This window comes from Lissotriton helveticus, chromosome 9 (assembly GCF_964261635.1).
Source record: "Lissotriton helveticus chromosome 9, aLisHel1.1, whole genome shotgun sequence".
Classification (NCBI taxonomy): domain Eukaryota; kingdom Metazoa; phylum Chordata; class Amphibia; order Caudata; family Salamandridae; genus Lissotriton; species Lissotriton helveticus.
The window spans coordinates 625,677,637-625,702,905 of record NC_136070.1 but is presented as its reverse complement, the minus strand read 5'-3'; the positions used below and the strand labels follow the sequence as shown (position 1 = coordinate 625,702,905).

The 25,269-nt window shown below is 42.4% G+C and overlaps 1 protein-coding gene and 1 long non-coding RNA gene across 2 annotated transcripts in view; one reads left to right on the top strand and one right to left on the bottom strand.

Annotated features, from left to right (window-relative positions):
* The window catches only part of LOC144781706 (cytochrome P450 2F3-like), a 229,924-nt gene that overhangs the window by 9,734 nt on the left and 194,921 nt on the right, over positions 1-25,269 (bottom strand). Inside the window, exon 8 of the mRNA XM_078660681.1 lies at positions 9,336-9,477. Within this exon, the coding sequence (XP_078516807.1) occupies positions 9,336-9,477 (142 nt within the window). The remainder of the gene's footprint in view (positions 1-9,335; positions 9,478-25,269) is intronic.
* LOC144781707 (uncharacterized) overlaps positions 1-25,269 on the top strand; it is a 210,476-nt gene that overhangs the window by 92,250 nt on the left and 92,957 nt on the right. The window lies entirely within an intron of this gene.

Here is a 25,269-nt window from a genome sequence, read left to right as displayed (position 1 = left end):
TGATTGCCAGATCAGGTCCTCCCATGCATCTACTGCAATGGAGAAGGAATCCCCATACCATAAGCCCTTCCTTAATCCCAAAGGCTTCAACCTCTGAAAACTCCTGTAATGTAAGGCCCTGGGGTAATGGCCTGAATGGAGGATGAGAGCAGTCCCAAACATCTTGCCAGATCTATTAAGCATACTATCTCTCTCAGTAACACTGCTGACACCTCCTTCTTTATCTTGGTCCCATTCTTCTGAGGCAGAATCAACTGAGCTAAAACTGTATTCACCTGAAACCCCAGAAATTCCAGACTCTGAGTAGGAACTATGACTGACTTTTCTGTATTCACTATAAACCCTAGGCTTACCAGTAACTCGCTTGTCCATGGCAAATGTTTCTGAAGTTCTAGCTTGTCCTGGGACATTATCAAAATGTTGTCCAAATAAATATTAAGCCCTTCTGCTCTTTCTCTGAGAAATGCCACTACAGGATGCAGCACCTTTGTGAAACACCATGGAGCCGAGGACAGGCCAAAGGGAAGGCAAAGGAACTGAGAGTGTACACCTCTCCAACTGAAATGTAGGTACTTTTAACTGTCCCTATCCATGGGTATCGTAAACTATACATCTTTAAGGTCCAATTTTACTAGCCAGTCCTTTGACCGTAAAATATCCATCAACTTGAAATGCATGTAGATTAGGAACTTGTTCAATCCCCATAAGCTATGACAGGACACCAGCTCTTGTCCTTATTTTATATAGCAAAATCTGTGCGTACAAAATCTCCTGATCCTTCCTAATCTGTAACTTGAATTGAAGCTCCCTTCTTTAACTTCTGGGACACCGCTAAATCTACCAGAATCATTTGCTCTGTGTCTAAAGGCAACTCCTTGGGTTGCTTGAGCTGTACTGGGGGATCCCAAAAACCATCCTTGAAACCTTGGACAGTTTCTGAAATCCAGGGGTCCCTGTTGATTCTTAATTGTGGGTGGGAAACCTCAGCCTTCCCCATACCTTTAGATGGGAAGAAAAAGTATCTCTTACCTGATCTGAAGTATGAAGGAATAGATCTTCCCCCACTAGTCCTTAACTTTCTCCATCTCTGGGGGTAGAAGTTGGAGTATTAGCTGTATCCCTGTGGTAACTGGTAGGTTATGAGGTTTAGAACTTAGTCTGTAGAATGTAGAAGCCAAAGTATTGTGTATTCGATTCTGTATTCTTGGAGAGCTGGCAGATCTCTGTTGTACATGCAGCTGGCAGCACTCTTTGTATATACCTGCATATTTATTTGAATAAAGAAGATTTACTACCAAAATTGTATGAGAAGTTACTACAATTTTGGCGACGTCGTGGGATAGAAGACCTCATTTGCTGAAATCGGAACTGTGAGGAATTTTTTTATCATTCATTTTTTGTTTGCTTACAAGTACTAGGACAAACAAGAAGGAATTTTACTTCTCATCGTTTTCTTACATCGAGGCAACGTGGGACTTCAGGCGATCTGGTGAGCATTTTTTTGCTATCTCAAGTATACCTGCTTGCCGGTAATTGACTTGCGTCATTTGAAAGTCCCGCATCCCGTGCCTCAAACGTTCTTGTCTGCATAACGGACTCACCATTGAATGATGCAGCATACGCCGTGTGTGTTCTCCCTGTGACCGAATCGCTTCTGCCAGCGGGGTTCTGTGCCGTCATCCGATAGTGGTGCAGTGTGGGTACGCTGGACGTGACCTGACGTGAGGTCACGCAAGCAGCCATTTTGGATTTCACCAATACGAGGGGCACAGGAATACCAAGTGGAGTTTAGACGATCGGCATATTTTGGGACACATAAGGTATTTATCATTATAACACGATTTATTTTAAGGGTGCTGCGCAGCGTATTCAAGGAACGCTTTACATGTTTAAAAACTTGCTTCAGGAATACAAGTTTTAGATAACGAAGGACAGTTTTTTTTTTTTTTTCGATTCAAGAATCCTGTGTTACTCTATTCTGGCAACTACCATTTAGTACTGTTGGATTTTCGTTTTTTTCATTTTTATTCTCTCTTCAACATGCCTTCTACTAGTGACACTGGCCCTAGAGAAACATCTTCACAGGGCATGAACCTAATGTCTCCAAGAGATTTCATGACAGTTGCAGGTGATCCTCCAATCGCATGTCTGGATTGGAAGGAGTATTTCCCCAATTACATTGCCAACATGGAGGATGTTGGTGGTTCATTTTCACCTGAAAGGAAGAAAAGAATTTTGTTATTAGGTCTTGGTCCTGAAGGATTGCGAATTTACAACCAGAACAAACAAGACAGAGACAGTGGAGACATTGATGTTTTCAAAGCAGCTTTGCTTGACCTGGATGAGCATTTTTCTCCGAGTGTCTGTATTGCTGTAACTAGACACGCATTTTTCCAACGGAAGCAGGACAAGAATGAGTCCGTTGATGATTATGTGTCTGCATTAACGAAATTAGCTATCAAATGTAAATTTGCTCAGCTTCATGATGAATTGGTGCGCGATCAGGTAGTGATGTATGCTAAAAACAAATCTATTCAGCATAAACTATGGGTTGAGGGCGACAATTCTCTGAAAGAGATTACTGCTATGGTTAAAAAAGCCGAATTATCTGAAAGATGTGCGAAAGCATCTTTAGCTAGTGAGAGAAAGGATGTTGATGTTGTTAATAAAATTTCTGATAAGAGCAATTATAAAGGGAATAGAGATAAAACTAGTTTTAAAAAAGAAAATTTGAAAAAAAAGGCCTCAGAGTTAGTGTGCTATAGATGTGGCAGTCACGCTCATTCTGCTCATTATACTAAGTGTCCTGCAAGAACGACAAAATGTTTGGTATGCGGTATTATTGGGCATTTTGCTAAGGTTTGCAGGAGAAAAATGAATAAGAATTACAAGAGTAGAGTTGCGTGTATTCAAGAAATTGAACCAGAATGCAGTTCTTCATCTGATGATGAGTGTGTTCAAGTAGAAATGGTTCAAAAGAAAAAAGTAGTTTTTAACATTTCTGGTTCGTCTGATAAACCTTTGTGCCATGTGTCTTTGGGTGGAGTTCTTACCCAGTTGGCTGCTGATTCGGGTTCCCCCTTCACCATCATAGCTCAACATATTTGGGAAGAACAATTTGTTCCTCAAATGGGAGGGGGGTTAGAACCGTCTGACATTGCTCCTGAAAGTTACACGGGAAATAGCATTGACATTGTGGGCTTCAGGGTGTTGGAATTTAGATTTAAAGGAAGACATGTCACTTGTAAATTATACATTTCAAAGGATGGGCCATCCGTTTTAGGGTGGAAGGACCAGAAAAGTTTAGATATTATTCTGGATCCAAATAGCAAGGAACAAGTTTTGGTTTCTTGTCAGGGTGAAGACACAAAGAAGTGGGCGCTTGGTGAATGTTCCTCTGTTTTTTTCTGAAGGAATGGGCAGGGTGAAAGGTTTTACCCACCATATCCGATTGAAAGAAAGGGCAATCCCTAGGATTCACAAACCTAGGACTATTCCAATAATCATAAAAGATGAGGTGAGGTCTGAATTGGACAAGTTGTTCAACTCTAAGATCATCGAGACGGTAGAGGCAGCAGTGTGGGTTTCTCCGTTGGTCGTCGCACGTAAGGCCAACGGAAAAGCCCGCTTGTGTGTGGATTTGAGATATTTGAACAGTCAAATACTAGTGGACCAATATCCTCTTCCCCGCATAGATGAGATGTTATCTTTAACTAGGGAAACTAAGTGGTTTTCCACCTTGGACCTATCGGCGGCATATCACCAGATAGTTCTAGATCCTGACAGCAGACACCCGACTACATTTTGCACACCGTTTGGCTGCTTCCGGTTTAAAAGGATGCCTTTCGGCTTAGCCTCAGCGGCGGCTGTATTTCAGAGGTTAATGTCTAGATTGTTTGGTCATTTGCAAGAGGTAATTTTCTTTCAAGATGACATTTTGATAATGGGGAAGAGCAAATCTCATCATGACTCTATACTTAGGGAGGTTCTTAGGATTCTTTCGGATAATGGTTTGGTTGCAGAGTTGAGTAAATGTAAATTCTCTGAAAAATCTGTCACATATCTTGGTCATGAGATATGTGATGGAGGCATCAAACCAAAGGCAAAGCTTGTTGAGGCGATTGTTAATTCACCTGAACCCAAATCCAAGGATGACCTCAGGTCGTTCTTGGGCTTAGCAGAATTTTATTCGAAATTTGTTAATCAGTTTTCACAGAAAACGTATGAGATGAGGGTTTTAATGAAGAACAAGTCTCCATTTGTATGGAATGAGAGTTGTAAAGAAGCATTTAAAGACATTAAAGCAGCAATTTGCAATGCCCCAATGCTGCAAGGATTTGATCCTGCTGCTGATACTTTCCTTACCACTGATGCTAGTGGGACTGGTTTGGGTAGTGTACTCACTCAAATGTCCAACCAGGGCGTGGAAGTTGTTATTGCATTCGCATCACGTTCTTTGTCACCATGTGAGGAAAAGTACTCCGTCATTGAACGGGAGACTTTGGCCTGTGTGTGGGCGATGGAACACTTTCGTAAGTTTATTTGGGGCAAAAGGTTTACGCTCCGTTCAGATCATAAACCGTTAACAAAACTTTTAACTACTGAAGGGCTATGCGGAGCATCAGCCAGGATAGCCAGGTTGTCTATGCGACTTCAGGATTTTGTTTATACTATTGACTATGTACCAGGAGTGAAGAATGTTGTTGCTGATATCTTGAGCAGATTATCATTGCCTTTAAGGGAAATTGACCATAATTCCTGGAACGATTGCTGTGTGGCTGGTGTATTTTCTGACTCACATGCTTTGTCTAAAGATGATTGGGAAAATGAATGTGCAAAAGATGAGGTGCTTGAAAGAGTCAAGGAAGAAATTACTAATGGATGGCACACTCATGTAAAAATTGATCCCAAATTCAAACCGTTTTGGGAGGTTAAAAATGAACTAAGTATGGATGGGTCATTTGTGTGTCGGGGTGATAAACTAGTTCCGCCAAAAGGCATTTGTTCAAAAATCATTACTATGGGACACGAGGGTCAACCAGGCATATCCAGAACTAAGAAGAACATTAAAGCCTTGTATTGGTGGCCGGGAATTGACTTGGAGATTGAAAGATCTGTTAGGGACTGTATCAGTTGTGAATGCTCTGACAAAAGTCAAAAAACATAAATCCTCCGATGTCTTCATTGGGTTGTCCCAAGCTACCGTGGGAGGATATAGCATTGGACATTATGGGACCAATAACATGGCAAGATGAATCTTTGAAGTATAATTTAGTTCTAGTTGACTTATTTTCTAGATGGATAGAATTAAAGGTTGTGGATAAGATTAATACAGTGACAGTCATCAGATTTTTGGATGAGTGCTTCATCAGAGAAGGTCTACCTGCGTCCATTTTGACTGAAAATGGAGTGCAGTTCAAATCTGATGCCATGAAAGGTTTTTTGGAATCTACCGGTGTTAAGCAAAAGTTTTCTGCATTGTACCATCCCCAAGGCAATTCTGTGGTGGAGAGAGTGAACAGAGTGGTTAAAGGGACACTACAATTGGCCAACAAATGTGGAAAGAATTGGCGTTGTGAGTTAGATAAAATGGTGTGGTCGTACAGAATAACTGTTCATGATACATGTGGTGAGAGTCCGTTTGGGTTAATGAGAGGCAGATTTCCTTATTGCAAAATAAACCCAGTGTGGATGGGCAGAAGTAGAAAGTATAGTTGGAATGTGAAGGATGTAAGGGAAAATTTTGAAAATCCCAGAATAGGAACAAGATATATTATGACATGAAACATGGAACCAAGGAAACACAGGTTGAAATTGGTCAATTAGTGAGAGTCAAGTTATCAAAGAAGGTTGGGAAACTTCAACCAAGATTTTCTGATCCCAGAACGATCACTAAGGTAATGCGCAATACAGTCATGTTAGATGATGGAACTGTACATCACATGAGTAAGATTGCTTTGGCCAGGTCTTCAGGTGACAATTTCAAAGAGGAGGATGGGTCTGTGAGTTTTGGTGGTTTGGATGATTTCTGGTGGTTGAGTCCAGTTAAAACTTTGGAAGGAAATTGTGTTCAACCGTTAAATGATCATTCTCATGAAAATGTCATATTAAATGAAAATGCTTCAGGTATAGGTACTCCAGAGAACCTGAGTTGTGAAGTTAGTTCTGATCAGTCTTCACATGGTTCTGTTATGGAGAATTCTGCTGATGTTGTAAATACAGAACAACAAGTTTTCACCCGGAGTGGAAGACAAGTTATTGCACCTAGATTTTTACAAGAGTTTGTTTGTAAGTAATGTTAGATTGTTATGCTAATACTTCATATTTTTTTATTTTCTATTTTGGAAGGGAGATGTGTGGTAACTGGTAGGTTATGAGGTTTAGAACTTAGTCTGTAGAATGTAGAAGCCAATGTATTGTGTATTCGATTCTGTATTCTTGGTGAGCTGGCAGATCTCTGTTGTACATGCAGCTGGCAGCACCCTTTGTATCTACCTGCATATTTATTTGAATAAAGAAGATTTACTACCAAAATTGCATGAGAAGTTACTACAATCCCCTGCCATAAATTGCCATAACTTCTTGGTTCCTAACTGAAGGATTGGGATCTAAAGGCACAGCGGCTGACTGCCAGTCCACTCCTGTCAGCTGGTCTAAAAACAGCCCTGGAGCCAGAAACTCTCCACATACTTGTCTGGGCTTTACTAAAAGCATTGAATTCAGAAAAAATATTTTGTCAAGGACTTCATGATACTCTCTCCAAAGAAAAGTCCCTGTGCACACGCATGTCTTCCCTAGTGGCCAGACCAGCCAGTTTAGGGTTATTTCGCAGCAGTTACTAGGCCCACATTGGCATTGCCTAACATACAAATGTGGCTCACTCCTCAGCAATTCCAGATTTACTCTGCCACTCTTCCCCATGACTTCCTCTGCTATGTCTAGAACATGAGTAAGAGGGCCCAGGACATCAAGGACCCTGTCCTGACACTGTTTCAGATTCTTTCCTTCGGTCATTCCAAAATTTGTATATAAAGGCTATCGATTCTGGGTCCAAGTTAGGGGTGATACAAACTTTATTCTCCGTAGAGGGTCTGAGGCATTTTGTTTGACACGGATTGCTGGCTCTGTATCTAGAGGTTTTCTCACCCAATGGCTCAAATATTTGGCCACGTGGTCCATAGGCCACCATTCCACACTCTGTGAGTGTTTGATCATAGTAGGATAGAAAATTTCTCCCACAAAGTGGTCTTTTACCTCCTTGGAATCAGAGGCCTGCACTAGGTCTTCGTCCAGGCTGTCCATTAATTCATTTGTGTTTTGGCAATCAAAAATATATTCATTCCATTCCATGCTGATATTGTCATTATCATTTTCAGAAGAATCTCTTGTACCATGAAGGCCACTGATTCCACTCATGCATCTCTGGGCAACCTCTGTTTGTGCCCTGTAAAGGTGGCCCTTTCCTCCTGTGCTACCAAGAGCTCTGACTGTATTGTAGTTCCAAGGCTACTGGTGCCCAAAGCGTGGCTTAACACCTTCTCAGTATGTTTCCTCTTATAGAAAACTTTTTCCCAACACGGGGTTCAGAGGTAAATGGTTATCCCTATCTGAGAGAAAAACAATATTTTCCTATTAGCTAGTATGGCGTCCACCACCTCTCTTACAGAGGATCTTAATTCCTCTCCTATACATTTCTTGAGGGATTCCCCCAAGAAATCTACTACTTGATTGGCCTTGGAGTTAGAACCCTCCATGATCTTTTACCTATTAAAAAGTACAACACACAGAACTAAAAGCAGTTTAGGCTTAAATCAAAAATAACAGAAATATCTTAGCTCTCTGGCAATCTAAATAGGCTCTGAAAGGTTGGCAGTAAAGTTAAATCAACTGGAAATATCGCAGTAGATAGCAGGGGGAGCCCTGGTACTCCTTATTTGTTTGATTGTTCACGAATGTCAATTTCAGCAAGAATAATGCCTGTGCTCGTCCCTGCTGCCTTCTGCTTTTAAAACGGCAAATATAGCAGACTAACACATCACCAGTGATTTGATTGAAAACAAATGACGGACTGTAGGTGGCTTCATCAGGCTACTGCCTAGCAATGTCCTTGCAGAGACGTTGCCAGGCTTCCTTAACTACTGCCTAGCAACATGCTTGACGCAACGTTGCTAGGCTTCCTTAATATTTTGTGCATGAGAAAAATCCCTTTCAGGCCATAGCTACACCTCCTGCGAAACGGTCAGTCGGAGTGAAGGCCTCCACACTGAAGGCCTGGAAGGGATGTATGACATTACAATGCATGTTTTTACATCACATGCTTTTACAACGCGGTTTTTACAACGCATACCATTACAACGCATAGTGCTTTTAGGCGCTGGATAGTGAATTGTTTAATTTATTCCAACTCCAGTCCCCGTGGATAGTAGGGAAGGTGTTGGATAGTACATTAAACCTATTCCCTATCCTAGAGCGCCCCCCAGCGCAATGTGTTGTAATGGTTTGCGTTGTAAAAGTTGCGTTGTAAAGGCACTGCGTGGTAAAAGTTGCGTTGTAAAGGTTGTTTAGCCCTGGAAGGGATCGCAGAGGCAGTGAGAGCAGAGGAGCAGGAAGACCTCTGCAACAGTTTAATCCGCACTGTCGACAAAGGTAACACCCTGCACCGATCATCAGATCGGTAAGCGCTCTGCTTGCATATGCTGCTCATTTAAAGTGCTTTTAAAGAAATAGGTAATTAAACTTAAATACTAAACACCTGGCCCGACCTTACATTGGAGGGGCATTTACTAAACGTACAACAAAATCAGTAATAGAACATAATCAAAGATTAATATGTAACAAACCATACTCAAATAGGAAGCGTGTAAGAAATAGATACTTATCCTGTCTGGAGCAGCATAAAAAAGAAGAGGACATCTATATGCACTGGATATACATATATTGTGAAGATTCTGTTTGCTTTGTGATGTAGTGATGCTCTTTAAAGGACTGCACGTTGAGCAGCAATAAAGGCATATTGCATAATGGTAGCCTTCAGTCTTGTAATGAAATTTACCATGGACCTGATTGTCATGAACCACCGTGAGCCCACATGCAAAACCAAATATTAAAATATAAATGCATTACTTTACAGCCAGCTATTCACAGTGAATGACATATGCAGCTGTTTGTCATGTGGCTTGTAACTTTCTCTTGCCTGTGCAGATGCCATCTTTTCTGAAACAGGGAACAGCCTTCAAATTCTAATCTTGTCTTTGCAGGCTGACTCTACTTTTTTGTTCGAGGCATCTTCGAGACAGTTTTAATCTGTTCACTTGAGCCTGTACTTCTTTTCTTACCTGCAGAAAATGCCATAAATGCTTCATTCTTCTTGAACAGGCCATTCTCATCCAGAAAGTGGGTGGGGTCAAATTGTGTTGGGTTTTTGAATTTGGTGGGGTCAAACTGTGAAGTGCATAGCAGTGGAATAATATTCAGGCCCTAAAAATAAAAGGAAAACTTTGTGAAATATCTTCTAGAACTCTGTAGGCTGTTTAGTAATAGTAATATGTATTGTGTTGTGGTTGAATCCTAAAACATTCACTGAAAAATAATGAAGACTTCATATTGACAAAATATTATGTAATCTATGGAACATATACATGTGGTGTACAGAACCTAGAACAAAAGTTACTTACAATGACCAATGACACACACAAAAAAACAATCACTGAAAAATTGTAAAAAAAAATGATGGTGATGGAGGCTTGCAAGTAAATAATAAATTAGGGGTCTGTGGTATTAGAGGTTAACTCTTCACTAATCAACCGCAAACCAATTTGCGACAGCTAAAAGAGACTTTTCTAATGAAGTAAAGCACATAAACAAATTATGTTATTAAATTCCACACTGGTGGGAATATTTTATGGCCTTATTACAAGTACGGTGGTCCTTGGACCGCCGTACTCGCAATGGCGGTCCAACCACCGCCACCCACCACAACAGCTCTGCCCAATGCATTACAGGTATGGGGGTCAGACCGTCAAGAGACCCCCGGCTCTGTGGGATCAAGGATCCAACTGCTGGCGGTGCCAATGCTGGCAACCAAGCATACTACAACCTGGAAATCCACTCCCCTTTTCTTGGAGGTGAGTCCTCCTTGAAAAGGGTGGTGGACAAGCAGGAAATGGAGCCCTAACAGAGCCCACAGCCGATTGTGGGCCTGGGGGGTGCATGCAGAGGGGCACATGATGTGCCCCCTGGAAATGCACCCTCATTCCTGCAACATGTGGCATGCACGACATGGTGCATGCCACACCGTGCAGGAACGTGCAGCAGGCATTCTAATGGCAGCAGTATGCTGTTAAGGCTCTCCTGTGAGCCTAACCGACCACTGCCACAGAAACGCCCGCATGAATTATACTCATAATCCGGCGGGTGGACTAACCACGGCCTTGGCGGTCTTCCTGGGACAACAGAGTTGGTGGTCCCAGCCGAGGACTGCCTAAGTCGTAAAAAGGCCCCCAGTAATTTTTGACTTGTTTTTCTGATTCCTTATTTTTGATTACGTAATACTGAATTGCTATTGCATTGTATTAAACATTCACCAATTGTAAATTGTCACAAAAAACAAAAACTGCACATGCAGAAAACCATCAATGGCATCATTTGGAAGAAGGTGATAGCATGCACTATTTATAGAAGGGGGACAAGGAAACTATTTTATACTTTAAGAATGACTGCACTCTGTGCTTTGATGAGGTGAATATGCATCCTGACCTCACAACAAGGGAGAAGGACCGCAAAAGAAAGACTTTTTAGGGTTCTGGTGACTGTATGTGATCAGATGGAGGCAGTGCTTAATTTGTAACCAAATAGGTGCCAGGACCCTCTCAGGAAGCCACTGCAGCTTGCACCACCCATTGCCTCTCCCAGTGCTGCCAATGACAGTACTAGCACAACTACTATCACATAGCTAATAGTGTGACAATTCAAACTATTCCAGGCCCCCAAAGGTATAAGAATTGCCCAGTCATGTATTAGTCATTTTAAAGTATACTGAATTCACAAAAAACTGTTTCTGTGCTCATTTCTAAATTAGACAAACACAGCCACCATATGTAGGACTGTCATACGTGCCGAGGCTGACAATTAAGCACCGGTGCCGAACACCAGAAACTACCGGCTTAAATTAAGTACTGGATAGAGGAGGACGTTTACACCAATTATTAATTAAATAGGCTAGTTATTTCAGATTTAATAGATAGACGAGCTAATCCTTGGATGGCAAACTCAACAAAGCCATGCAATGCCTGCTCATATACTCCTGCTTTGTTTCCTCCAACATTCTGCCTCAGGGTGATACCAGGAGATAGTAACATGTCCAGGAGGAATGTTCCAATTGCCCTTTGAATGTTTTTTAAAAGCTTTCTAAATGCAACAGTGTCCAAACTTCATTTACAATACATCTCCAGCTGACCTTAATGGTAGGTTTGACTTTTACATTTTTGCTCAGTTTCCTCATGTAATTGGATATGATGATGGAACTCACAACTTAATATGGTTCTACTCACACACTGAGTATCGGTACAGAAATTGAAAAACCATCAGTAACTTAATATCGAGGTGGTTACCAGTGTCACTTCCATTATCATTGATTTAGAGGCAACATGTTTTCCCATGAAGTCCTTTATGACCAGCAGCCAAGGGGAGAGCTTGTAAATGCGTATCTGCTTGGAACATTGTCATAACATCCTTATGCACACAAACTCTACAGCATATCTAACGTTACTCAAATGGATACATATCCTTTCCTACAGGCAACAGTGCATATGCAATTCTCCTATGGATCATGATCCTCTGCCTTAGTTAATCCACAAATTCCAAGCGAGATACAGCAGCATGCATACACATCAGATCTGTCATAAGGCCCAAAAGGATCATCATAGTAGAACCCAAATATCTGCTATAGAGTAATACCTCTAGTGCAATATTGCACAACATAGCAATAAGAATGGACCTTCAACTTGAGCATGAAGATAGGGAATTTGACTATTAAGGATACCAAACACAATCTGACAAGAAGCAACTAGGCCAGCGGAGGAACATGGCGGCAGCAGGCTAGCGGCTGTCGCAGAGCTCTTCACCTGAGCCCATCGGATTGACGGAAGGGACGTCCCGATAGAGCCCCTTTGGTGAGAACAGGCAGCGCGAAGATTGCGTGTCGGATTTTAGCAGAAAAATGAGGCTTTTCTTTGTACTTACATGCTACTAACTTACGAGGAGAACCGAGGCGGTGGAAACCTACGGGAGCTGCGGTCGGCGGCCGGCGCTAGGACCCTGGAGCAAGGGGATGGTTGCAGCAGGCGTGAGCTGTGAGGACGCGGAGGAAGGGCGGACGCAGGATGTGAGAGACAAGGTGGTGAGAACGGCGAGATCAGACCTGGGAAACTCGGCGGCGGAGTCTGCTACAAAAGCGGGAGTTTGTCCAAGGCACCCCTGCAAATCAAAGATAAGTGCTAAATTAAGACGCTGTGGTTGTGGAATTCAGGAGGGGGTTATTTGGAAGTGGGACATTTTGCAGCGCAGGAGAAGCGTTTTTCCACTGCAACACTACATTGGGCTGGGGGCATTTTTCAATTAATAAGTACCTTTCCCTAGTTTCTCCAGTTACTCCTGCTAAGGGTAGTGTTCGTATGGAGGCAGCTTCACCTGTAGCAGAAGTAGTAGTGCCAGTTCTGCTGAACCAGAGGGAAGGGAGCACAGATATTGTGTCTGATACTGATACTCCCACGCAAGTAGAACTATATTCAGCTAAAGCTACTAGAGTCTTAGAGTATAAGGGGAAAGACCGGGCAAACAGTAAGCAGGCGAAGAGCCGAGGAGAGGTAGTTAAGAATAGATACCAGCTGAGATCAAAACTAGAGCTAAAACAGCAGGGGGTTCTAGATTCTGCCGAACTCGGTGAGAAGGTGAGGCCTTCACCCTTAATTCCACATAAAAGTAAGAAGAAAACGAGTTCTAAGAAAGCCATTACTAGTAAACCTCCCCAGCAGATTTCAACGCAAAAAAGTACTCCTTCTCTTAAAAGTTTCTTCAAGGTGTTAGAGAAAATCAATTCTTTAGAAGAAGGAGCTAATATGGGAGATGCCCGGCGGCCCATCCAGAATACGGCACCCCCCTCCTTACCAGGTCCAGTCTTAGTCAACAGGTACACCCCATTAGCTGAAATTCAAACCGAGGAAAATTTTGAAGACCTAGAGAGTCCAGCTAATATAGACAACAACATTCTAATAAGCGGTAATAAAATTAATAGTCCCTCTGAGAATCTTCCTCTTCATCAAGACTCTTTGAATCTACAGACATTAGAGACAGCGGGAAGTAGTGATATTGAGTCTGTGGAAATCCTCAAAAGTGCATCTACGATAGCTCCTATAATCCATGCTGCGTCAGAAAAAGCCACAGGGAAAGACACTGGTTTGATCTCCACTCCCTCCCAGGAGTTTGACAAGATTGGCCTTCTGCTCTGTTCTTTAAGAAGCGACCTGATGGAGAAGTTCGAAACTTCTGAGACAAATCAAAAAAGACTACACGACAGGTTCGATCTATTAGAAACCAGATTAGAAGGAATAGAAGCGCGAACAGTTACCTTGGAGAAAAAGGTCTCTACCCTTTTAGATTCTACAACAGAAAATAGTGAGGAATTAAATGCCTTAAAGAAACAGAATAAGGCTTTAATGATGGATATGGAAAGACTGGAAACCCATTCGAGAAGGAACAATATACGCATTTTGAAGATTCCCGAAGGAGAGGAAGTAGGGGATATAAAAGCTTTTGTCTGCAGACACCTAAGGGAGGGGGTATTGAAAGACCGCCCGGATATAGACCTTGAAGCTGAGGTCCAGAGAGTCCACAGAGACCCTTTTAGAATACACCAAGATCGTAAGGGCCCAGAAAAATATTGTTCTATTTCCAGACCTACACCGTTAAAGAGCTGATATTGAGTAGATCTCTAGCAAGCGCCTCTCTCCACAATAGGGCCAATCCATATCAGATCAGGTCTGATATAGGAGGCAGAACGGCTCAGAGACAATGGGAACTGGGATCAAGAATGCCGGAGCTAAGATCATTGGGAGCAAAAGTACAGATGAAGTTTCCAGCCCTGCTTAAGGTTATGTGGAATAACAAAACTTTCACCTATAACCAGCCGAAGGAGGTAGATGAACTGCTACAGAAAATGAGGGAGTAGGTAAGGGAGTAGGTTAGTCAAGATCCAATTTAGTGACTCAGAGATTTAGGATCAATATAAAACCTGTACATTAAACTGTACGATGTATATAAAAAATAAAAATAAATAAAAAATACTCACACACAATAATGGGGCTCGCACATCACACCTGAGGGAGTTAAATTAAAAATTAAAAAAATTAAAAAAAAAAAGTTTTTAAGGGGAGAAGGTAGGGAAGAAGGGAAGTATTAAAAATACACCAACTTACACTAATTCACGCTGATGATAGCAGATATGCTAACGAGGCAAGGGACAAGTAGGTAGACATGGCGCTGTAAGGTGGAGAGCTCCATAGGGGCAGGACAAACGCCCAAGATGAAGGGAGGGTTCCTTGGGGGAGGGAGGGGGGGAGGGTGAAAAAAGAAAAAAGTCCTCATTTTTGCACAGAAACTCTAAAGTTAACATTTACATATATAGACAAATACGGATATATAAGCATTTGTATGGACATTCAGACAATACCCTGGAGATTAATCGGGAGAGTAAAATTCGGCCATGGCAGTAAATCCCCATACAAGTAGTAAGATTATCTCCTGGAATCTTAATGGAATAGGAAGCTTCAAGAAACAGCAGAGAATATGTGACTTTCTAAAGAATCTCGAAGCTAGCATATACTTACTTCAGGAGACACATCTTGAAGAAAAAGAGTGTAAAAAGGTTTTCGAGAAAAGGTACTGGGTTCAGGACATTCTATGCTCAAGGCAAAAGGGAATATCCAGGGGAGTTGCAATAATCATTAGAGCAAACAAGGGCATTAAAGTACAGAGATGGGATACAGACCAGACCGGGAGGTGGTTGATAGCCGAGCTCTTAATTACTGGCTCACCATATACTTTTGCAGGATTTTACGGCCCGAATGAGGACAATGACATTTTCTTGGGCAAACTTGAAAGGGCCTTAATCCCGAGTAGGGCACCTTTGATTCTTGGGGGGGACTTTAATCTTATTTTAGATATCCAACTTGATCGCACCTCTAGAGCAAAATACATCTTGCCCAAAAAATGCCTCTCTGCTCTTAAAAATATAATGAAAGAACATAACTTGTTTTAATGCCTGGAGAACTAAGAACGGCAACCTCAGAGAATATTCCTTTTACAGTAAGAGATACAAACAATTTTCGAGAATTGACTTATTTTTGATAGATCAGTCTTTGAAAACAGTTTTGGCATCTCTTACTCATATTCCAGTGGGCCTTTCTGATCATTCAGTAGTACAACTCAATAATAATTTCACAAATATCGCTACTGAACGAAGATGGACCCTAGATAGAACTATTCTCTTCGATGACAACATTGGAGTTAAATCAAAAATAGCATAAGGGAATTTTTTTCATTTAATGAGGGCTCAGCACTAGAGCAGTTTGTTTGGGAATCATTTAAGGCCTTCCTTAGAGGTTTACTGGGATATCACATGAGGCTAAAAAGAAAAGAGATAAAAGATATAGAAACTAAAGAACTAGATTCTATTAAAAAGAAAGAGCAGGCGCTCCAGTACGCAGCCTTGGAGGAAAGGGAGAAGTTTCCAGAATTAGAAAAGGAGCTTAAAAGATTACAGTTGAGTCTTAAAGCTAGAGCCGACAAACAGATCCATGATAGATGGGAGATTAGTAAATTAAAAAACTTTGAATATGGAGAGAGGTGCGGGGCACTTTTAGCGTGGAAGGCCAGAGCAGACAGGACCAGAAACAACATCGAAACTCTAAACCAAAGGTCTTCAGGAGATCAACTAACTGAGGAAGAAGAGATCAGGGAGGAAGCCAGAGGATTTATGGAAGAATTATACCGGGAAAACATCAAGGTTGGAATAGAAGACTTGGAGAAATGGTGGTACCAAAGGACTCTACCCCAATTGAATGAAGAAGATAGAAAGACCTTGTCGAGAGACATCACTGAGAGGGAAATTAGAGTTCAGTTAAAAAAGATGAGTAGGAATAAAGCCCCAGGCCCTGAAGGCTTGCCAACGGAGATCTATAAAGACAATGAAGAGGTGACTATTGCACACCTATTGTCCCTTTTTAACAATATTTACCATCAAAGAGGAGATATCCCACCCTCCTGGTTTGAGGCAACCATCACTCTAATAGCAAAACCAAATAAGGACCCAAAGAACATAGAGTCATACAGACCTATATCTCTCTTAAATTCGGACCTTAAAATATTCTCGGGGATTTTGGCTGAGAGACTATCCAAAGCTATCAGAACTGTCATTCACCCTGATCAAAGGGGTTTTATCCCAGGACGACAACTGAACGAGTTGACTTTTCAGGTCATCGGTGCAATCGATTATGCCGAAGTAAAGGGAGTGCCACTTACCATCGTGGCAATAGATGCCGCGAAGGCTTTTGACCAAGTTAACTGGGTGTTTCTGTGGGACACCCTTACAAGGTTTTGCTTCCCACCACTCTTTATTCAGGCTGTCAAAAATCTATACAGGTGTCCACGAGCTAAGGTTTTAATTAACGGGGCCTTGTCAGATTGGTTTGAGATATCAAGAGGGACGAGGCAGGGTTGCCCCCTGTCTCCTCTCCTTTTTGACTTGTATATTGAGCCTTTTGTGATAGCGATACGTTCCGACCCAACAATTCTTCCTTTTAATATGGGTGGGCTGGAGCTAAAGACGGCATTGTACGCTGATGATCTGCTGCTATATACCACTAACCCTTTAGAGGCCATCCCGAAGCTATTTAATCTAGCAGAGGAATTTGGAGCAGTCTCAGGTTATGGTATGAACAAAAATAAAACAGATGTAATGAGTTGGAATAGTCCCGTTCCTATACCAGATACAAAAACAAAGATCAGGTATCTGGGTATACACATCACTCAGAAACTACAAGAGACACCCAAAGTATCCTGGCAGATCGTGGTAAGAGAGATAACTAAACTTCTCCAAAGATGGTCCAACCTTCCTCTCAGTATCTATGGAAGAGTTAATTTAATTAAAATGGTAGTATTACCCAAAGTGACTTTCCTATTCAATAGCATTCCACTAACATTTTGTAATAAAGATATTTCAAATCTTCAGGGAAAAATTGGCTCATTTATCTGGGCATCTAAGTCACCAAGAATAGCATGGAAGAAGCTGAGGAGGGGGCTAAAAAGAGGAGGATTAGCTCTCCCAGACTTGTTATTTTACTGTTATGCATTTCAGTTGAAAAATTTTAGACTTCTGGTTAACAAGTTAGACTCATCATCACATGGTCATTTGTTTCAAGCTTTGTTATCCGACCTTCCTAAGGGTCTTGAATTCTTTTTATTTAAATTTGGCGCCCAAAAATTTTATAAAAAAGTCCGCCTTAAAATTTTACTAACAGCCTTAAAATTATGGCAAGCCGCCTGCAAAATTTGGAAAATCCCCTACTATAACTTTTTGGCACCAATTTGGGACTCCCCCGGAACACCTGAATGTTTACTAGATCGACTCTCCCTTCCCCTGAGAGAGGCTGGTTTAAAACGATGGGGAGATGTCCAGGTAAATCAAGAACTATTAGATTGGACATCTATATCTAATCTGACGGGAGGGTCCCTAGCGAGGTTTAAATACTATCAAATATCATCATGGTGGGGAAGCCAAAATTGGGTGTCAGAAACAGTGGGCTGCGAATTTTTAGAACTAGCTAACAGAAAAGAAGGGTGGAAGGGTGAGGTTTCAGCATGGTACAACATACTAATTGGGGCAAAGGATAGGCAGGAGGAAGAGATTTCGAAACTTTGGGGGGATACAATAGGAGATAACCCGGAGAAACAATCCGAAGTCTAGTTAGACTCATTTGCAACATCTCAAAAAATATTGAAACCTGCCAACCTCAGAAGAAACCACGTCTACACGGCGCATAGGGTTTATTGGACTCCCTCCAAGCTCTCAAAAATATCGGGAATACCACACCTCTGTCCCAGATGTAAAAATACAGAGGCAGACGATGTACATATTTTTGCAGACTGCATAAAGATTAAGAACTATTGGTCATCGGTCTGCACCTTTTTAGAGGAGGTATTGTCTAGATCAGTCATGTGTAACCTTAGACTGATCTTTATGGGTTTGCCAGAGGAATATGATATTAGAGACAGCATCACCCAGTTTATATTATATGTGATTATTATTGCCAGGAGGGAGATATGTAGAGAATGGAAATCCCCAATCCCTCCTAGGTTTGCAGATTGCCTAAAAAATGTTATGACTATTAGCAAAATAGACCTTTTGTGTGGAGGAGAGGAGGCGGCAAAGATCTGGGCTCCACTGATAAGATGGTCGGACAGTTAGACAACAATCGTCCAATGATTATGCCAGGGGTTTGCGGTCCGGTCCTCCCCAAGACAAGACAAGGTATAGAGACATCGATCAGGGGAGTTGGACTGGTAGAGAACCTACCTCTGGGAGACCTCTCGAAAGCTAAACGCAATAATAGAGTATTCCAGGGCGCACAGTTAGGTATTGTGTTGGCAGAATTGAGTTTCCATCTAGAGTCATTCCATCTGGTGGCTAATATGAGGACACAAAAAAAAAACAAAAAAAAAAGAAGCAACTAGGCCCGCAGAGGACTGGGCATGCAGGATAGATATCAAAAGCAATGACTTTGAAGTTGAGACATTTTGTGACACAAAGTATTTAAGTAAGCTAACATAGGGGCCGATTATGATGGCGGACGGACCTGAGTCCGTCCGCCACCATAGAGTAGGAGGGACCGTCCGCAGGGGCAGCGGCGGTCCCTCCATGCAGATTAGGATGTGACCGCCAGGGTGGCGGTCAAATCCTCTATTTTTAACATTGCGGCGGGTGCAGCTTCAAGCTGCACCCGCCGCAATGTTAAAAATGCATGCACGGCATTTGCGTGCACAAAGCGGCAGGCACCGCGCAGTGCCTGCCTCTTTGTTCACACAAATGCATGGGGGTACCATAGGTACCCCCATGTGCACCCCCCTCCCCCCCTTCACCCAGGGGGCCCGCAACGGGCCCCCGCCGTGGAAAAGCATACTTTCTACTCCATCATAATATGGCTGGCGGTGTCTGATAGACACCGCCAGCCATGTTAATGCTTTTCCGCCGCGGTCGGAAGGTGACCGCGGCGGAAAAGCGGCGGACAGATTCAAAGACCCACCAGCAATCCTAATTTGGCGGTGGGTCGTTCAAGCATCCGCGGCGGTTTTCCCGCATCCTCCGGGCCAGCGGTGGCTTCCGCCGGCCCGGAGGATGCGGGAAATCCGCGATCCTAATGACCCCCATAGTTATTGGATGTTCTAAACAAAGTAAAGTATTTTTCAGAGGTGAAAGATAAACTCAGTAGTTGAAGAAATTAAACTGACAAACAAATATTCTTGAGAAATCGAGCAAGATATGTTTCTGGAAAATAATATAAGAAACCAAACAAATCACATGTCAATCAATGTTGCTTCTAGAAAGATGTATACCCAGATGCAATCAAAGACTGCTTCACCGAAAAAAATCATAAACTCTACTGTGAATTCACTAAATGCAAAGAAATGTTCTAAGTCCCAACTTTACAAATTATCTGCAGCACAGAGCGAGGGAGAAATAGTATTTTGACACGACTGTATTTACAAAAGTCCATATCTAAGTCTCAGAAGAAATAAATACCATAAACGTCTTTTATACTGAAGCTACAGTTTCATTACCAATTTATTAACATGTACAAAAATGTGTGGGCATAAAGAATACCCTGAGACTAAAAAAAGGTGTCTTTAGATCACATTAATCTATGGTGCATCATTTTTTTCCTTCTAATATCTTTATTAATTTTAAAAAAGGACATATATCCAAATTCAAATTCAAATTTGGCTTTATTCGATTTATCTGAGAAATCATAAAAGCATACAGGTACAGTTTATACCATGAATTTAAAAGATTTCCACATTGAAAAAATTTATAAGGAATCTGTAAAACATTTTTCCATATATAAAAAGTCAGCGATAAACATATAACCGAAAAGTCTCATGTTAGAACTTCTAAAGAATTTAAACATGTAAGGCTTACACCATAGAGTTTCTGTATTTCATCACTGACATTAAAAAACGAGAAACAACAAAGATAACATACACCTCATCTAACAAAAGTAACTTCAGATAAGCAGTTTTACATGTTCTTATGCCCCAGGATTTAAGAAGAGGTAAGAGGAATAATTTCCTCGGGGCAGAGTAGAGATTACAGAAGAACATAATATGAATGTTACTTTGCGATGAATGGTCATCGCATGGGCAAATTAAATTCGCCGAAGTCCAATCATTGTGTTTTGGAAGGGTGACCATACGGAAAAAGGTACCTAAACGCAGCCTTGTAAGAAGCATACGAGGGTAAGGTGCAGTTTCGATCCTGAGATACATTTGTAAACCTTCAATAGGGGTAATTTTTTGATAACTCAGGGTAGAACTCTTAAGTTTCTCAATGTTCCATCTGGCGCTTTCCAATTGTGTGATTAAGAGTTTTTTGAGAACTGGCCTAGACAAGTTTTCTAGGGACTCTGGAGCATCATAAAATTCGGGGTGTCCAATTTTAGAGAACATCAGCTGGACGTATCGTAGCCATTTGATTTTGGATGCACCATCCAAGTTCTTACAGTCCATGATGAGTTCTCTGTTAAATTGGCATTCCATAGTGGTCCAGATTTTGTGCCACAGCAAACACGGTGATAACTTTATAGTGTCGCTAAGGTATTTGAGGCCAGTCTCAATGTGGGTAATAAAAGTCGAAGTAGATTTGCTCACACCTAGTAAATAGCGGATAAAAAGGTTCTCACAGGTTTGTAGCGAGGACACATTTTCAAAGCCCCATAGGCCTGCTCCATAAGTGACTGTCGCTATACACTTGGCTTGATAGATCTGTAACATTTCAGCAGTCGGTTTGCCCCCGATTTTTGCTGCGAAAGTTCGCAGGGCCCCAATGGCACGACTAAAGGCAAGTTTCCTAGCAGATACTGCGTGTTTCCAACCTCCTTTCCTCTCAAAAACAACACCCAGATAGCAAAAGGTGTCCGTGCACTCAATTCTTTGCTCGTCAAGATATATCGAACATTGTGGCCTTTTGTTCTTTTGGGTGCATGACATGGAGAAAGTTTTGGAGATGTTCACTTTCAGATTTCGTTTCCCCATGTAAGATGAGAATTCAGTTACTGCTCTCTGCAGCCCTACCTTAGTCCTAGACATGATTGCCGCGTCATCGGCATATAAAAGAATGGGTACAGGCCTACCATTGACAGCTGGGTAGTCACTTGGCAGATTTATTAAATGCTCTACGATAGAATTTATATAAAAACTGAATAAGAGGGGCGCAAGTATGCAGCCTTGCCTAACCCCTCTATTTATGGCAAATTTCTGTGTGCATTGACCCTGGGACCCGAACCTCACTCTAGCCCCGGCATCTCTATATAGTTCTTTTATGAATATGATAATGGTGGGATCCACCCCGATATGTTCCAATGTTGACCAGAGCTGGAGATGGTCCACACAATCAAATGCTGAGCTGAGGTCAACAAAGGTAACAAACAGGTCCCCTTTTTTGGCCTCGGTGTATTTGGAGATCAATAGGGACAGGTTTAAACATTGTTCCTGGGTACCCATTCCCTTTCGGAACCCGTATTGGAGTTCGGAGATGACCTTTTTCTCTGTCTCCCAATGTTGGATTCTCTTAAGGACGATCCTTCCTGCAATTTTCATGAGGCCGTCCAATAGAGATATAGGACGGTAGCAAGCAGGATCGTCCCTATTCCCCTTTTTAAAGATGGGCACTACAATTGCATCTGACCAGGTGTTAATTAAGCCACATTTGTTTCCCATATTTAAAACGTTAGTTAAGAGGGGAGCCCAGAATTCGAGGTTTGTTTTGTAAACGTCCACAGGGGTGTGGTCGGGGCCAGGAGCTTTCCCTGATGGGCTTTCCCTGATGGCATTTTCCACTTCTAGAGAGGTAAAAACCAGATCAATTGGATAGGGGGATACTGGGGGGTCACTTGACTGGTAATCCTGAATTAAATTATTCAAGGATGAGGTTTCCTTTTGTTGGTTCTGGGTGTCCCCCTGGCTATTGGTATAAAGGTTGCCGTAGTGTTCTACCCAGAGCTCTGCCGTAATTGCTACATCTATGCAATTGTCACTAACTTTTGTGTTATGTACCGATCTTATAACTTTCCAAAAGAGGTTAGTGTCCTTATTCCTGGCAGCTTCCCCCAAAGCTTCCCAGGCCTCCCTTTTCATTATTGCCTTCCGATGGTTAATTTCCCTCTTATACTCTCGTCTGGCCTTGGAAATTTGCACCCTATCTTTGGGAATAGCATTTAAAACTTTCTTCAAATTCTTTAGGGCAGCTGTACACCTGGAGTCGAACCACCCACGTGTATGCTTCCCATTCTTTTTGTGGCTCCTAGTTAGCATGTCTTTAATGTAAAGCTGAATATTAGCGAAGGCTGCCATGATCGCCTTTGGATCAATATCTTCTTCTAGACAGACAAATATGTCTGTAAAGCAAGATGATATGAGGTTGTGAAAGAAGATTAAGGGATTCAATTTCTCCCACTTTATCACATAGCCGTTTATCTTTGTTAAAGTGACCTCAAGTGAATATAGAGGCCCGCTAGATTCCTTTGCTTTCTCCTCTGCGATCATTACCCCAAAAATAATAGGATAATGATCGCTCATTGGGTCGTCCCCAATCTCCCAAAAAGTTATAAAGTTGGGTTTAGTGGGTGACGTTAGTGCAAAGTCAATTGTGGTTTCACAGCCTCTACCATTGTATGTTGGGGCAAAGGGAACTGGGGGGGAACATGCCTGTTTAATGAAAGTAAGATCAAAAGAGAATATGATACTGTTGAGGAGAGACCCCAAATAGGTGTGTGAGAAGTGGAAAGGACATATAAATAGTTAAATACAATAAAAAAGTGATACACTGACCAAGAATAATACAAGAACTCAGATGCAAAGTTGTCATGTATAGTTCCTACAAACAATGTAAAAAGCATGTTGCAAAAGAAAAACACTATCATAGAGGAACCATATTAAAAAATCAGATGTATCACTTTCATAAGAATTAATCGAAAGAAAAATAAGAAAGGAAAGGAAGTAGGAAAGAGGGAGAAAGAGAAAAAGGAAAAAGAAATGCTTTTTTCCGGTCCAGGGAAGACATGGCTTGGCAGTTCGGACTGGACTGTTCCCACGAGGCACAGGGTCAGACTGATTTGCATATAGCCATGTCTGAACTGGGGTGGCTGAGTGAACTAAAGAATGGTGATGGATTAAACCCAGATCAATTGACTGGGGGTGAGTGTTTGATTTGTTCAAACGCTCCCTCCATCATCCCCTTTTGTATCGCTTTGTTCGCCCTAAGTGTGGCAGGGTATGCTCAAACGTGAGTCCCTTGTTCACTTGGCCACTGGATTCAAGATAGCCTAGCTGATGAGGATTATGAATCCGAAACCGGTCCCAGGATGCTTGCTTCCGGTCCAGGGAAGACATGGCTTGGCAGTTCGGGCTGGACTGTTCCCACGAGGCACAGGGTCAGACTGATTTGCATATAGCCATGTCTGAACTGGGGTGGCTGAGTGAACTAAAGAATGGTGATGGATTAAACCCAGATCAGTTGACTGGGGGTGAATGTTTGATTTGTTCAAACGCTCCGTCCATCATCCCCTTTTGTATCGCTTTGTTCGCCCTAAGTGTGTCAGAGTATGCTCAGACGTGAGTCCCTTGTTCACTTGGCCACTGGATTCGAGATAGCCTGGCTGATGAGGATTATGAATCCGAAACCGGTCCCAGGATGCTTGTTTCCGGTCCAGGGAAGACATGGCTTGGCAGTTCGGACTGGACTGTTCCCACGAGGCACAGGGTCAGACTGATTTGCATATAGCCATGTCTGAACTGGGGTGGCTGAGTGAACTAAAGAATGGTGATGGATTAAACCCAGATCAATTGACTGGGGGTGAGTGTTTGATTTGTTCAAACGCTCCGTCCATCATCCCCTTTTGTATCGCTTTGTTCGCCCTAAGTGTGGCAGGGTATGCTCAGACGTGAGTCCCTTGTTCACTTGGCCACTGGATTCAAGATAGCCTGGCTGATGAGGATTATGAATCCGAAACCGGTCCCAGGATGCTTGTTTCCGGTCCAAGGAAGACATGGCTTGGCAGTTCGGGCTGGACTGTTCCCACGAGGCACAGGGTCAGACTGATTTGCATATAGCCATGTCTGAACTGGGGTGGCTGAGTGAACTAAAGAATGGTGATGGATTAAACCCAAATCAGTTGACTGGGGGTGAGTGTTTGATTTGTTCAAACGCTCCGTCCATCATCCCCTTTTGTATCGCTTTGTTCGCCCTAAGTGTGGCAGGGTATGCTCAGACGTGAGTCCCTTGTTCACTTGGCCACTGGATTCGAGATAGCCTGGCTGATGAGGATTATGAATCCGAAACCGGTCCCAGGATGCTTGTTTCCGGTCCAGGGAAGACATGGCTTGGAAGTTTGGGCTGGACTGTTCCCACGAGGCACAGGGTCAGACTGTTTTGCATATAGCCATGTCTGAACTGGGGTGGCTGAGTGAACTAAAGAATGGTGATGGATTAAACCCAGATCAGTTGACTGGGGGTGAGTGTTTGATTTGTTCAAACGCTCCGTCCATCATCCCCTTTTGTATCGCTTTGTTCGCCCTAAGTGTGGCAGGGTATGCTCAGACGTGAGTCCCTTGTTCACTTGGCCACTGGATTCGAGATAGCCTGGCTGATGAGGATTATGAATCCGAAACCGGTCCCAGGATGCTTGTTTCCGGTCCAGGGAAGACATGGATTGGCAGTTCGGGCTGGACTGTTCCCACGAGGCACAGGGTCAGATTGATTTGCATATAGCCATGTCTGAACTGGGGTGGCTGAGTGAACTAAAGAATGGTGATGGATTAAACCCAGATCAATTGACTGGGGGTGAGTGTTTGATTTGTTCAAATGCTCCGTCCATCATCCCCTTTTGTATCGCTTTGTTCGCCCTAAGTGTGGCAGGGTATGCTCAGACGTGAGTCCCTTGTTCA